General features: G+C 37.0%; 2 protein-coding genes across 2 annotated transcripts; both read left to right on the top strand.

Annotated features, from left to right (window-relative positions):
- The first annotated feature begins 2,953 nt into the window (after positions 1-2,953).
- On the top strand, positions 2,954-8,740 carry LOC131077117 (LRR receptor-like serine/threonine-protein kinase ERL2). Its single transcript, XM_059220443.1, has 2 exons — positions 2,954-4,328; positions 8,232-8,740. The coding sequence occupies exons 1-2, from the start codon at positions 2,954-2,956 to the stop codon at positions 8,738-8,740; spliced, it is 1,884 nt and encodes a 627-aa protein (XP_059076426.1).
- LOC131875772 (receptor-like protein 36) lies at positions 8,737-10,845 on the top strand. Its single transcript, XM_059220442.1, has 2 exons — positions 8,737-8,791; positions 9,661-10,845. Exons 1-2 carry the CDS (start codon positions 8,737-8,739, stop codon positions 10,644-10,646), a joined length of 1,041 nt encoding a protein of 346 aa, XP_059076425.1. The 3' UTR covers positions 10,647-10,845.
- Positions 10,846-16,575: the final 5,730 nt, after the last annotated feature.

Raw genomic sequence — 16,575 nt, 5'->3', positions numbered from 1 at the left:
AAGCATGTTGACCCCTCTCTGAATCTAGTTGAGAGACAAGTCCATATAGATAGCACAAAAGATAAGCCACCTAAGATGTGTCAAGATACCCTTTCTCCAAGACTCATAATTGTCCATTGCAAGGCTGATGATGCCTCAAACAAAATTAACAATCCCCAAGAATCATAACACATGTAAAGAACATCAAAGACAACCATCTCCAACAAATAGATCTTTTTGTTGTTATCAAGGGATTTTTTTAGCCATGAAATAAGAAGAGAAGGGAAATAAGAATCCTCCTTTTGTCGAGGAACAACAATTTATTACTTTTTCAAGACCTCATCAAATTTTTCCTTCTTTCTAAGGTCTTTTTCTTTTTTTTGTTGTTGGGAAGTTTGATTCATGGAAAGCTATGTACACTACAAAAATGTTGTTCATTGTTTACAATGATGCAATTATGTGAGGGTTGCAATTTTTTTGTTTAAGATCTATATGTAAAGAGGATTGGGCTCGCATATGTTTTAACCACACCCTCTCCACCAAGGATGACCACCATAATGGGCAGCAACCTCAATTATGGAGGTCACCCCCTCCCTAAACATACATAAAGATTAAAGCAAGTAGATATTCAAAATCCATGAGACTGTCAAAATGTGCTTCTAGATTTGATTGTGTGAATGTTTTTCAGCATAAAAAATACTCACACAATCAAATCTAGAAGCATGCGTTCAGACATAGACAAAGATGCAAATCACAACTTCTATTTTGTATGCCGAGTATGTATTTTCAAATTATATGTTTTCCAAATCAAATATTAAATATTACAGTTTTCCAATTTGGCAATGTTTTGATAAATAACAAGCAATCATTATGGGTTGTGTAGCTCTATGTTCAGATTTAATAGATTTAACATACTAGGTGAGCCTCCTGAATGTATTTTTCTTCAACTTATATAGGTACAATATGGGGGAAATATATAGAAAAACCATAATCTATAATTTGTATATTATTGTTTTACTTTGTTTAAATTTAACAAACAAGTAGGCATAATATAAGGAAATAATTATTACAACAATTATTTATATGAACAAGTTTACAAGCTTTCGACAATGCAATAATCTGGAATAAATATTTTAATTACATTAGAAACTATATACAATCAGAAACAACATAGATTTATTTTGTTAATATCTAAAATGATATTTAATATAGCATTCAACAATACAAATGAAAAGTAGAAGATATTTTCCACAACAAATCAAATTATGATATTGCTATCAAGGTTCGCCTGTATATTTTTTGGATCAAACTCATTGACCCATGATTTATGAGTAGTGATCCACAAGAACACATTTCTCATGAGAATGAATGGCACACTTAGTACTCATTGCATCTAGGTGATGCTCATAGAGGTGAAGCATTGGGACTTCCTGACAGGTCACCCATCCTAGTACTTCTCCAATGCGAGTGTAGTTAACCATGGAGTTTCCTCCAAGGTTAAGCCCACTCAGCTTGCAACCCCATTTGCAAAACCTTCAACAAGTGTTGTGCCTTATGAACCATTCGTTATAAAGCCCTTTTAGCTCATCGAGTGATAAGTAGAAGATATTTTCCACATGTCAAATTATGATATTGCTATCAAGATTCAATTTTGTTGTTTTTTAGTCAAACTCATTGACCCATGATTCATGAGTAGTGGTTCACAAAACCCCATCTCTCATGAGAATGAGTGCCACACTTATCACTCATTGCATCCAGGTAATGCTCATAGAGGTGAAGCATTGGGGCTTCCCAGGAGTTCACCCATCCTAGTACTACTCCAACTCAAGCATGCTTAACCATGGAGTTTCCTCCAAGGTTAAGCCCACTCAACTTGCAACCCCATTTTCAAAACCTTCAACAAGTGTTGTGCCTTATGATCCATACATTATAGAGCCTCTGTAGCTCATCGATTGATAAGTAGTAGATATTTTCCACAGCAAGTCAAATTATGATATTGCTATCAAGATTCAACTTTGTAGTTTTTTAGTCAAACTCACTGACCCATGATTCATGAGTAGTAGTTCTCATTCTCATGAGAGATAGGTTCTTGTGAACCCATTTATAAAAAATATAACTATAATATCATTTTGAAAAAAAAAATATTTACCATATATAAAATATAATATAATTTATCTATTTAACATTATATGTAGAAATTGTGTTGAAAGTTATGTATATGTAAAATGTGTAATCATGAATAAGTTACAATTAGAAAGTTTGATGATTGTTATTTACAATATTTTATAACCTTAAAATTATTAATGATAATTTCCTATCTTAAATGAAAAAACTTAGTGTTCTATTTAAATAGAAATCTCCACGGACTTCATTGATTGACACTGATTCCAATTAAGAGAGCCAATTAAATTTAGTAAAGTAAAAACTATGCCTTTATAGGCAAGGACCAACAATAATGAGTATACAATTATTGAAGGCTCAGGCTGTACAAACTAGTGGCCCTTCACCTCTAATGTGTCCACATACTAGCTAGGACTTCTTAATCAATGTCAGATGCTAGTCTGAAAATCACTTGTCTATCTGTTGGTGTAGCGGCGCACTGGGTTCGATACGGTCAAAATCTTTAGTTGATGTCAAAATCTCTACCGAATGGTGCTTTCATCATAGCCACGCAAATCATCCAGCGAATTTTCCAGGGTATTGTGTGGCTCCTTTTTCTTTCTAACCATAGTTGTTTTTGTGTCCTGTATGAAATAAACTTCGAATTTTTCTTCCGGAGAAAGAAAACTGGGGACTACCATTCAACGATGAAGCAGTCAAAAAGTAAATAGTAGAAGACGTGTAAGTAAAGTGTCAAGGAAACGCAGTGTCCGTGCCTAGCATTTTGGTAAACGAGACGACGCATTTTTTGCTATAAAAGAAATAAACGAGAGCAGAGTATGGTGGTATTTGGGAAGAAGTAATTGAGGTCAGAATGGCGGTTCGCACGAATAATTTATCAATGTTCACATCCCTCTCTGTCCTGTACTGTTCTTTCTTTTCTATAATTTTATTTTTGTCTGTCCATGCATGTTCTCCCACTGAATCCAGAGCGCTTCTCAGCCTTAAGGCCGCTTTCCTTGATACTCATGGAATGCTAAAGTCATGGGAGGGAGATGACTGTTGTGTATGGCTAGGTGTCCACTGCGATGAAATGGAATTGGGTGGACATGTTACTGAGCTGAATCTCGGTAACTTTAGACTTCTATCAAAACATATTCCTCCTCAACTTGGAAATTTGTCTTCCTTGCGTTATTTAGACCTTCACAAGAACCTATTACAAGGCCCCATCCCCTCTAGCTTGGGTTTACTCACCAATCTTACTTACATAGATCTTAGCAAGAACATGATTAGTGGTCCAATCCCTCCGTCTCTAGGCAATCTCCTGTCCCTTATCGTCTTAGATTTACATGACAATCAATTGGAAGGCAGTATCCCATTTAGTTTAGGCAAAATTAGCACACTCAAAAGCTTATCCCTTTCCCACAACAAGATGAGCGGAGGCCTTCCTTTGTCATTTGCACAATCATCTTCCCTCCTCAGTCTTGATCTGAAAAACAACCGATTGAATGGAAGTATTCCTTCCTTGCTCACATTACCATCTTCTCTGCAAACTTTTTCTCTCTCCAACAACAACATGACAGGAACAGTTTCAGATGAAGTTCTCCTCCGCAATAGCTCAAGCTTGCAGATATTGGACTTATCTCACAGTGGATTGAATATCCACATTGACTCCACGCCTTGGATTCCGCCTTTTCAGCTTCAAATCTTGAATTTCAGAAGTTGTAAAATTGGAAGTCCAATTCCAAGCTGGATTTCAACTCAATTTAAACTTGAAAATCTGGACCTATCGGACGCCAATCTTGTGGAAGATCTTCCACCTTGGCTATGGAATTTCTCATCGGAATTGATGAGTTTGAACCTGTCAAACAATCATTTGGAGGGTCCTCTCACTATTACTTCAATCCCAGTTCCACTGCTGGTGTTGGATCTGTCTGTAAATGAACTGAGTGGCCCTTTCTTGCTAGATATTCATATGCGTCAACTATGTCAATTGCAGGTTCTTTTACTTGCACACAACAAAATCAAAGGACCAATTCCAGTTTCATTAGAGACTATTGCATCTCCTATAGCTTTTCTAGATTTGTCAAATAATCAACTAAGAGGCAATATCCCCGTTGCTTTGGGTAATTTGCAGTATCTTAGCGTGCTGAATTTAAAGAACAACAGTTTAAATGGAGAGATCCCTGCTAGTCTGGGCAAGCTGTCAGCACTTGTAATGCTCAACCTGGCACGTAATGATTTGGAGGGTGAGATTTGAGTCTTTGCATCTCGAAAAGAACAATCTCCAAGGACTTCTTCCTCTGTCTTTAGCACAACTTTCAGAGCTGCAGGTGCTTGACGTAGGAGAAAACAATTTTGTTGGATTTTGCCAAGATCAAGAAGTCATTGAAATGTACAAGATAGAGACATAATATGGGACAAGATAAACTGTATTCTCATCAATAGAAAAATGATCAACCACTTGTTGTTGTTACATACAATGTAGATGAGCCTGCTTATATGGGCAAGGCTAGGGATATGTATGAGCACACAAATATGACATGTGGCTCAATAAGAAACAAGGGTAGGTAGGAAATAGGTGTGGGTAGGTAGGAGAAATAATATAATATTCCACATGAGGTGGATCACCCACCGAAGGTGGAATTATCACTCCACAATAAGTGGATATGATAGTGTAATAACAAGATCAACACCATAAGAGGTGGAATTTCTCCTACACACACTATCCCAATGTGACACAAACACCCAAGTGTCTCATATCCAAACTACTATGAAATGCATTATCCTAAGTAAACTTAAGTAAGTGTAATAATATCCATGATGAATAATTATTTACACCAACACCCCCCCTTAAGTGCAACTTAGGGGAATGCACTTAAGTCTACAATGCAACTAAGCAATGCAAGATGGGTCCCGGCTACGAGGCCATGTTAGGTACCCATGAACAAATGCAAATGCATGCAAACCAATGCAATGAAATCTCTCACAAAGTGGGGAAAGAGAGAAAAACCCAATGGGAAAAAACCCTCCCCCAAAAAAGAGAGATGAAAGCTATACAAGAAACTCTCAAAGAAGTATGTGAGGAACAAAACCCCATGTGAGGAAAAAGTCCCCCCCATACGAGAGAAGAAGAGAAGTCAAACTGTGATCATCCCTCAATGAAGAATCTGCACCAATGATAGAAGCTCGATGTATGAAGAAACTGCTCCACGAACGTCGAACAACATTCCTCCCCTTAGGAAGAAACAAAACCAAAGGTGTATCCATGAAGTCTCCCCAATCATGAAGGGAAGATGTATGAAGAAAACTCATGATGAAAGGAATCTCTGAAAACTGCTCAAGTGTCCCCATGTCGATGCTGAAAGATACCCCTTCCAAAGATGGTAAACTGTGCCATACTGCTGAAAAAGGAACTCCAACATCTAGTGAAGATGGATGTAGAACAATATCCAAAGACTCATGTGTCTCCTCAAAGAATAAAGAGACCTCCTCCAACTGCTGTACATAAGTATCCACAATCATGTCAACCTCGAAAGAATGATCATGTAGAGAATGAACAAGAGGGTCAGAGTGTGCCCTCGCAACAATCGAAGAAGGATCATCTTCATCAAAGAGAAGATGTATGTCATCAATGATGTCTCCCAAACCTGCAATGTAGGATTCCATAAACAAACCTGCAATATCTGTCATGTAATCATCCCATGAATCTGAAGCTGGAAGACAATGTATATCCTGCTGCACTGAATCACATGAAGGCAAAACTGTCGCACTATCTGAATCATCAGGTACAATAGGTGATGTGATATCAATATGAGGAGATGAAATAGAAGACTCAAGAAGTGGGTTACATGTGAGAATCCCCATGTTCAAGTGTCCAAAGTTCTCCTCAAAATCTGAATCATCACAATAAGTGTGATCATCATGTGTAGAATCATCAAATGTGAAATCATCATCATCAACAAAATCTGAAAAGGTGTATAACCGAGATGCATGATAAACCACCCCAGTTGCAATGATAGCTCTAGTCTCCATGTCTCTAATAAAAACTGAGTCAGGTGTGAACTCCACAACTTTCTTAGTTGCGCCATGTGTGATTTGATAGATAGAAAGGAGATTGTTTGTCAAGTGGGGTACACACAACACATCATTGAAGGAGTTATCCCCAATGTCAATAGATCCTTTCCCAATCACATTCATGTATGTATGATTGCCCATCAAAATCTGTGGCATGGTGCAAGGCTCAAATGTAGAGAACATAGACTGTGAAGATGCCATATGATGAGAAGCCCCTGAATCTAGAAGCCATCTCTCTGAAGTATGATTTGTTGTAGCACATAGAGCTTGTCCTTTTCTTGTTCCAAAAGAGTGAGTCTTTCCACTTGTAGAAGCCATGAATGCTTGCCCTTTTCCTTTTGAATGTGAGGAAGTGGAAGTTGATGAATCATCCTTCTTGTAGACTTTAGGCAAATCAATGTTATGCTTTTTGATGATATGTGTGAGCTCATCAATCTTCTTAGTATGGCAACGATGTTCCTCATGACCAATCTTTTTACAATAAGCACAAGTAGGTCTCTCTCTCTTTGGTGAATTATCTTTCTTGGAAGAAGATGAATCTCCTTGTTGTGGAGAAGATGATGCTTTGTCTTTAGGTTTTGATTGCCATTTCTTCTTGTTTGAGTTGTCCTTTCCTTGATTTCCTTTGTTTCCTTGAGTTGCCACTAATGCTTGAGACTTAGAAGAAGCCTTAAGAATGCCCATGCTTATCAACTTAGTTTGTTCCATCATCAACATTTCATTGAAAGCATCAAATGTAGGCATTTTGTAGCTTGAACCCATTGTCATCCTATGAGTTTGGAAACTAGAAACAAATGCTGCATATTCTTGTGGAAGCTTCCCTATCAAGTTGAATATCAATTGAGTATCCTTCTTATCAATGCCACAATCTTTGAGTTGTGCCCTCAACTCATTTGCCTTAGTGACATAATCTTGTATAGTATCAAAGTTCTTGGGATCTAACATGGTGAGATCACTATCAATTTGATATCCCCTAATCTCATCAACTTGACCATACAAGTCTTGAAACTTTTGCCAAGCATCCTTGATTAGAGTACATTTCTCAATATGAAAAATGAGATCCTTTGATACATACTTTCTTAAGGTACCAATTGCCATGATATTTTTAGTGAGCCAATCTAAGTGACCAACTGGATCAGCCTTAGGATCAGCTGGAGCAACAATAGTTCCATCAATATAATGAGTGAGTCCTTTTTCCATAAGTTTACTCCATGCATCAATTTTCCAAGTAGCATAATTATGTGGAGTTAAGAGAGGAAACTTAGAAGAACCCATAGCAGCAAAAAGGAAAGAACACAAGAGCACAAAAGCACAAGAGACACCCCCCAAATGCAATCAATCAAAGTACCCCCCCAAAAGTGATGATTTTGGCACTTTATACTTAGTGCGATTACAATGAGCCACTTGCAAAACAAGGCAAAGTGGGATTATGATGCAAATTTTACAACTTCTCAAATGAGATACAAGAGACTTCAATCAATAGTGCAATGAATCTAACTGAGATTCAAGCAAATATGCAAGTACCAAGAGAGCCAAAAATGACCTAGATCTGAAAGTACAATTTCTACTTACAATGACATCAATCTGATAGCATCATGTGAAAGTAGATGAAAAAATACGCACTTTCAAAAAAACGGCACCTAAAAAGGAGGTCGGATGACCCCAAACGAAGCCTCTGAAGTTGCAAAAACTGGGATTACTCAGGGACAGTCACCAAAAACTGCATTTTCTGAAAAATCCGTGCATCAAAATCAAAAAATTCTTTCACCACTGCGGAGAGCACGAAATTCTAGCCCATTTCAAAAAAAATTGCACCCAAAAAGGAGCAAAAATGAGCAAGTTATGGCCATTTGAAGTTGAACTGCAAAATCAAAAATGCAAATGAGAGGGGGTCAAAAAATTTTCAAACCCTGCTGATGTGGCGCTGACGTCAGCAAAACACTGTGTTAAATTTCACGGCCGTATGACCGTTGCCAAAACTTTGTTGCCTGGCTGACTATGCGTCCGTACCGTACGGACAGACTGCGTGGACAGCTGACTGGATATTCCGTACTGTACGGATGCTGACGTGGCAGAGGTGACGTGGTTGTCCGTACTGCTGACTGTGCGTACGGTGATCTGCGTGTCGTACGGATATGTTTATCCATGGGCCAGTGGCCGCTTGCCACGTGGCGGGCGTGGTCCACCTGTCTTTGTCCTCGTGGCTTGCTGTGGGCCCCTGCAGGTGGGCCGAGGAGGAGGCGGCGCGGGAGGGAGACCCAGGAGGCGGGCGGTCGTCGCTGCTGGTGACGAGCGCCAGATGCAGTGGTTGCCGGGCGGAAGGAAGCCGGAGCCGGGGTGGGCGGAGGCGGCCGGAGTCCGAAGCGACGCTGCGGGGGAGGTGCCAGCGGACGCGGAGCCAAAGGCCGCTGCGGGAGCGGAGGACCTGCAGAAAGCTGGGCGCTGCCGGAGCAGGGACGCGGGTGGCGCGGCTGACGGACTCTCTGCGGCGGTGTTCGTGCAGCTGCACGGGACGAGGTTGTGGAGTCCGGCAGGAAGGTACAGCGAGGACGTCAGAGGAAGTGACAGGCACGACAGACGATGAGGACGTGCTCTGCGACGGGTACGGAATCTGCAGACCTGCGCAGGCAGGGGGGTACGGGGGTCTGCGGACCCCCGAACCAAAAATTTTGATTTTTTTGATTTTTTTTCGATTTTCCAATTTTTTTGATTTTTCAGACAATTTTTCCGAAAGATAATATTTTCAAAGAAATTTTTTTTTCCGAAAATAATATTAAAAAATTTAAAAATCCGTACGATATAGGCAAAAATGGAGAAAAAAATTTTCTCACCAAAATAGGCCAACTTTATAACCAAAATTCATGGAAATGGCCTTCCGGACGCAATGGTGAGGTCGGATCTGGTCTAGGACGCCTCCAAATGAGGATGCTCCTCAGATCTGTCTCTTGACGTCACAATAATGCCTCTTCAAGACGAATCAATGAGACTCCAATTGCTCTGATACCATGTTGGATTTTGCCAAGATCAAGAAGTCATTGAAATGTACAAGATAGAGACATAATATGGGACAAGAATAAACTGTATTCTCATCAATAGAAAAATGATCAACCACTTGTTGTTGTTACATACAATGTAGATGAGCATGCTTATATGGGCAAGGCTAGGGATATGTATGAGCACACAAATATGACATGTGGCTCAATAAGAAACAAGGGTAGGTAGGAAATAGGTGTGGGTAGGTAGGAGAAATAATATAATATTCCACATGAGGTGGATCACCCACCGAAGGTGGAATTATCACTCCACAATAAGTGAATATGATAGTGTAATAACAAGATCAACACCATAAGAGGTGGAATTTCTCCTACACACACTATCCCAATGTGACACAAACACCCAAGTGTCTCATATCCAAACTACTATGAAATGCATTATCCTAAGTAAACTTAAGTAAGTGTAATAATATCCATGATGAATAATTATTTACACCAACAAATTTGATAGGAAACATTCCAGCTTGGATTGCCAACTATTCAAGTCTACAAGTTCTTGTGCTGAGATCAAACAGCTTGACAGGCAATCTACCTCCACGGATCGGCGGAATGACCAAGCTTCGAGTCCTCGACCTTTCTTCTAATCTTTTGTTCGGTGAAATCCCAAATACCTACTTAAATTTCTCCGCCATGCTCGATGTAAACGAAACTATGTCCGTCCTTGGAGAAGACCGTGTGCGTCGCCCCATTATTGTTAAAGGAAATTCAAGATCAGAATATATATCTTATGGCGCTCTTAGAGATAGCCCAAGGCTTCGAGTTGTAAGAGACGAAGACAGCAAATACTATATAGAGGGCTTGGATATAATCACAAAAGGATCAGAATTGTATTACAGTCGCGTCTTTTCAGGCATGACATGCATCGATTTGGCAAACAACGGATTATGGGGTCATCTTCCAATGAAAATTGGAAATCTTAAAGGTTTGATGTTTCTAAATCTTTCTAGGAACAGCTTCAATGGGGACATTCCAGGTAGCATGGGCAGTCTCAGTCGGTTGGAATCGCTGGACCTTTCTTTGAACAATTTTTCAGGAAAAATTCCATTCCAGCTTGGTTCTTTGGATTATTTGGGATATTTAAATCTTTCTTACAACAATCTGTCAGGGGTGATACCACTGCAAGGTCCTCACATGATAACATTTGGTAAAACAGTATTCTCAGGAAATCCAAATCTGCGCGGATGCCCTCTTGAAAGCTGGAAGTGTTCTCCCCCTCGTTCACCGCACTCTCCTCCTACCATTGCTGTCAATGTAGAGGCAAACCAAGGATTTTCATGGTACCTGCTGAGTATTGGATGGTCAATTGCAGCAGGATTTTGTGCCGTGGTGTTGGCACTCATTTTTAAAGTGAATTGGAGAAAGAAGATCTTTGATCAGATGGACAGAGTTATAGCATTTCTGTTGGGGGAGAGTACTAATCGGAGGTGCTCAAGTTAGATATTAAGGATATGGTATTTTGTTTACAAATGTAATAAATACAAGATAGCAAATCTCTTAATAGGGTATCTAGATAGATAGTATTTTGCTTTCAATATCATTAAATCTTATGTTTAAACATTTTAACAAGCCTCCTGGATTAGAAATTGAGAAAGTATTTTGTTTTTAGTTTAATAAATATTTTAATGTTGAGATATGTTTGTACGATACACGAAATATATCTTATTTTGTTTGACTATTTTTCAAAGAGTTTTGAAGATTCAAAGATATATTTAAGAGATTTTTGAATGTTTTTAATGTATTTTTAAAAAATTATTTAAATGTAATATTGACTATCTTTAAATATTATTTTATAGTTACATCTTTCTTGTATATTTTGTTGAAACACTAAATTTAATATTTGAGTGGTTAAAAAAAGAAGTAAATAAATTATTTTTTGAATAGATTCACTTAATAAACAAATAACAAAGCACATGCATGTTTGGGTACTATTAGAAACCATTTATTTCATTTCTACCCTTCAATTTTATGATTTTGACATCCTTATGAATACATTGTCAACCAAGGGAACTATTCCATACTACATCTAACCAAAGAATAGTTTTAATTCTCATTCCATACACTAAATACTCAAAAGAAAAGTATATGATATATCAAAAGTATGTCATTCTATAAAAATATTTGATTCAAAAGCACTTGTACATCTAAATCTATAATGCCCATAATTTGACCCTAGGACAAAAATACCAATAATATTTTTTTTTTTAACACACTACCAGGACAACCCGCTTGCATGATTGACACATGTTACATGTATTAGATGAAAGGACACACACACCATTGCTGAAGGTAAGCTACTTGAGAGAGAGTGAGGATGAGGAAAAATTCCATCACGCACATCTTACAACAACAACAAAATAACAATACAAATGTAGACCCATCAATAAACCCACAACATGTTATGTCATATACATATCCTTGAGTCCACAAATTGAGAGAATACTCTTCATTCCCTCAATTCCTTTAGTTAACTAAGCCTCTAATGAAGGGGCATGACACAATACTACGGTGAAGGATTATCCAAAGACCTTAATCATTAAGGTACACACAAGGGTGTCTATATTTTTAGTTTTCATACCTCTTGAATGTCAGTGTTTAAGGGATTAATGAAATTTATTCTCACACCCTTTGATGATAGGTACCCTACAAGGTACCTACATAGGTTGCTCCTCAAGGGATCAATAATCCCAATGTTGATCCCTCCAAGTTTACTATTTGGGAGTGAAGGGAATTGCACCACCAACAAAAAAACAAGGTCTCAAGGTGTTGAACTCATTTATTATTGGAAGCCATTGACCACATTAGAATTCATTAGACCAACTAGACATTTGTATTTAATTTAAACCTCTATCACAAATGTGTTACTATCATCAAAAATCTATTTGATAATCTTACTATTGATACTATATCAACACAAATTTTAAGCCTTCATAAGATTATTATAAAAGCAATCATGAATAATGATTATGCTAATTATATGTTATAAAATATATTATCTTTTAACATTGAATCTATCTATCATGTTTAATGTTTCCATTAACAATGATATTAATAATAATATTAATAACAATAACATTATTAATACTATCAACCCTTTTGGCTAAACTTGCAACATAGGCAAGGCACATTAATCTCTCTAGAACCATATTAATATTATAAAATTCCCTAATAATTTTAATATTTATGTTTTTACTCCAATCACATTCGCTGACATTGGTGAAATTTAAGTTTTATTTTAAACTAGCGTGCCGTAAGTGCGTGGGAGAGGTTTATACCCAAATTTGAACCAACGATCATTCTCACAAATCATGGATGACTTCAATATATAAATGAATTGTATGAAAGGTGACAGGTAACACATTTCCCAGCACCTACCAATACTCATACTTTTGTTGGTACCACTGCGGGTGACAATAAATTTAGAGGAGGATATGACAGGAATAAATGTGGGAAAATGTATACGGAGCCGATTTGCCCTTTCTTACTGTGCCAGTAATTCAAATTAGGATGCATCTATTCTGGTTCTAAAATGACAGTACAGATTGACTAACACGGGTTTTAGTCGCGCGTTTTACACCATCAATTTTGCAATTAACCGCTGTGATTGATTAAGCTGTCGCTAACACGCTGTACGAAAGGTCCGTTTTGGAGCCAGAATAGATGCAGCCCCCAAATTAACTTGGTGCTGGTAGCTGTTCCATCATCGCCCGGACAGTCTTTAAACGAGATCTCTTAAGGATCTTGCATACAGACTAACAGCTTCAGTTGGCATAGTGGTGGAAAGTTTGTATTCTTAAAAGAGAGGTTACAATTTCAAATTCTACAAAGAGGTAAAAAAATGTATGTCTTCTTTGTAGTATAGTTTGGTTTCTATATACAAATTGTTGACATGGTAGACTATAAAAGATCCTTTCCTTTCCTTTAAATTTAGATATCTAACTCTATGCTTATATGTTCCTCCTTTATTGTTATTTTTTTAATCCTATTTCTTTGAACTCCAATCAGATGTTTGCAGGGCAAATACGTTGTAGTTTTAAAAGTTTAGAGTGCTATTAGTGAAGTCCCAATTCAATTTGTCATTAATTGAGTTTCGAGGATTCTTGCATAAACAAAATATTCGATAGCCCCCTTTCGAAATAGAATATCATTCCAAGAGATGGTATTTGTGTTGCTATGAGCGTACGGAAGGATTACATCTGTAGGCTAAATAATCAAACCATTGCTAAGGGAGAGGGTTCGATGGTAGTTAGGGTTATGTTGTGGGATTGGTCAAAGATAAAAATGTCATGTCGTAGAGGGTTCATTCAGTTGGCGACCCAAATATAACTATTATTGACTGTTTAATGAATACAGTAAATATAAGGAAACGATGAGCACCGTTTTCAAATCATTAAAGAGGCGTTAACCATTGGAAGCGAGGAATTGATGCATGTTGTAGAAACTGTCTAGAACATGTATGTCCGCTTGGGCCACCACCGATTGAAATTGAGGGCGAAGCCGTCAACGTCTTTGCTCTATACCAGCTGGTCTCCTTTACTAGTAATAATGGATGTCGTTCTTCGCGACTTCCGTTCTTTGTCAGTCAAAACGGATGTTGTTGTTCAAACTGCCGTGCACGGCAAGGGAGAAAATGGGAAATAATTCAACAAATATTTAAACGAGTGGGGACTCTCGCAAGTCACGGCGTAATTAAAGTGTGGAGACTTGACTCCAGAAATAACATGCCTAACCACCTATTTCTCTTGCTTGGTCACTTCAAACGAAGACATGAACTACTCAGTCAAGCATACATATATATAGAAGATTGTATAGTCAATAGTTAAGAGTTTCATGCACCTATGTATACATATGTTGAATCTACAACAAGACAAAGTGGGGATGGTGGTGAGGGTGGGGGGTTTTACAATATTAATTTAACAAAATTTAATGAATTTTTAATTATTTTATAATAATAGTGAAAATATCAACCATCAACATATGAACATCAAATATGTTTATCTTAATAAAAAACACATGAACATCAAATATCAGTGGAAAACTCAATAGGGAAAAAACATGGTGAGAATCATACTCACAATATAAATTAATTTAATTACAATGTTTAGGTTCACTGTCAAGAAGCAATATCCATGTGATGGACTTGCAGGGTTAAAGCACACAACCTTAGGGCAAGATACAAAGAGCTCCCAAAAGACTCATTGTTTTTAGACAATAGAAAGAATGTGAGAACCGAATTGAAAAATAATCTCTTGATCATTAAATTGTCCTAGTACCATTGTGTCAAGCAACCAATATCATGACAAACACATCTGACATCAACCATTGTCTTAAATAGTTCTATCACACTGAATCTATCATCATCAAAGAACTTCACAAACTAACTTTTGCACATTTGCAATGTAGAATCTGCTTGCACATCGTTCACTTTCAAGTCACATCAATTCACACCTTCTATATCTCAACTCATATTTCCGCACTTCTTAAATACAGGTTATATCATCAAAAGCCTAGATGAGGGTTAGGCATAGATAGAGTATACAATATTACACAAAATGGCCATCTAGACCAAAAACACTCAATGCGGTCCACTCCAGAAGAAAGAGGGGGACTAAAATCCCTCACAACACATCCTTCTAACACTTTTAGGTGGGGTTTTTAGGAAATGGGCCTATGGAACATATTGATTGCATTTCTAAACCATTTTGTTAGTTCAGACACCATTAGGACTAGGGTACCTAATGCACTTGTCCAATACTTTTGGCTCCAAATTGTAGCTACAAGTTCCTCTTTGTATCTCATTTCCAGATTTGATTTTTAAAGTAACAAGCTCATTATGAAAATTAGAGATTTGTCAAAGTAACAGACTCATTATCAAAATTTGAGCCTTTCAAAGAAACAAGTTCCTTATCAAAAGTTGAGATTCATCAAAGAAATATGCTCAATATCAAAGTTTGAACCTTGTTAAGGTAATACGGTTAGTTCAATTTTTTTTCAAGACCTATCACAATAATAGGATTTTTAAAGAAGCTTTAGATCAGCCATCAAATATTTTTTGCAAAGTGCTAGACTAAGAGAAGTTTGAGTAGTTCAAAATATGGCTTGGTTTCATGATAACCCTTCAAATTAAGAGGAGGGGGATGATAATGTGTCAATCATTAGGTTTAACACATTTATTAAATTTGTAAACTATTTTTAGTTATGTGTCAATTCAACTATTTTCCACCTATAAAATATTGACGTAAATGATTCTTTAAATATAATTTCCATGATAGACAATAAAGATATATATTTTATATCTTTAGTGCCAAAATGTCTAGATTTACTGATGAAGGTGGCTTTTGGTAGTTCAAAACTACCCAACCTTGATCTTTTATTCGTGTAAGCATCAAAGTAGTTGATAGCAAGTCAAACATCTCTCTCTCTCTCTCTCTCTCTCTCTCTCTCTCTCTCTCTCTCTCTCTCTCTCTCTCTCTCTCTCTCTCTCTCTCTCTCTCTCTCTCTCTCTTCAAAATTTATAGAAAAACTAAACTTAAATCACATATAAAGAAGAAAAATGCACTTGACCAAACCATTTAATATGATGCCCCTACTTTAGGAGAAGAGAACAAGGAGAAAATTATCACAATCCTTTCCTACATAGTATGACCTCTCACAAACCTTTTTCTTCATGGTAATGGGACATGGGTGAAGGCCAAGAAGATGGATTGGATCATAAGCATTACAAAGTTTCTTAATGACTTCAATCTTAATGTAGACATTTCTTGATCATTAAACCCCCATACAATATTCTTCTTAAACAACTCTTTCACAATGCTTCGTGGAGGAGGGAACTTTGAATTGATTAAGAAAGTTTTACTTTTATTGCAGCATATGAAAATTATAAATCTACTATTTGGGAAGAAATACTTTTGAGTTAAAGAATTATTAGATAATTAATTTATAATCATACTAGTTTTCCTATAAGAGTCCATTCATTAATGTGGTTTTTGAAAACGACCTAAACAAATCAAAACTTAAAAGATGTCATTGAACCTAAAATTAAACAATAGATTTTCTCCATCATGCCAGCTCTATAAACTTATCATGGCAGTCCATTATTCAAAATAAGATAAAATAAATTGTCATTTCCTAAGCTACAATACTGCCTCAAAGATCCTTATTCTAGATGAATTCGATGTGGAGAAGACTATGGGGAATTACAAACTAACTGCCTAGAAAATATCTACATCATTGATGAAAACATAAGAGAAAAAACAACATATCATTCACATACATGACTATGATAAGAATGTGACCATTTTTAAATTTATAATACATACAATGTTCATCTTAAAAATCCTAAAGACAACACATAGGTGCAAAAATTTTG

The sequence above is a fragment of the Cryptomeria japonica genome, chromosome 5 (assembly GCF_030272615.1).
Source record: "Cryptomeria japonica chromosome 5, Sugi_1.0, whole genome shotgun sequence".
Lineage (NCBI taxonomy): Eukaryota > Viridiplantae > Streptophyta > Pinopsida > Cupressales > Cupressaceae > Cryptomeria > Cryptomeria japonica.
This window is presented reverse-complemented; position numbering and strand designations above follow the sequence as displayed.

Coding starts and splice junctions, on each gene's coding strand:
- LOC131875772 (XM_059220442.1), top strand. CDS start 8,737: ATGAGGACGTGCTCTGCGACGGGTACGGAATCTGCAGACCTGCGCAGG. Junction 8,792..9,660: donor AGACCTGCGCAGGCAGGGGG/GTACGGGGGTCT, acceptor CAAATTTGATAG/GAAACATTCCAGCTTGGATT.
- LOC131077117 (XM_059220443.1), top strand. CDS start 2,954: ATGGCGGTTCGCACGAATAATTTATCAATGTTCACATCCCTCTCTGTC. Junction 4,329..8,231: donor GGCACGTAATGATTTGGAGG/GTGAGATTTGAG, acceptor CTGACGTGGCAG/AGGTGACGTGGTTGTCCGTA.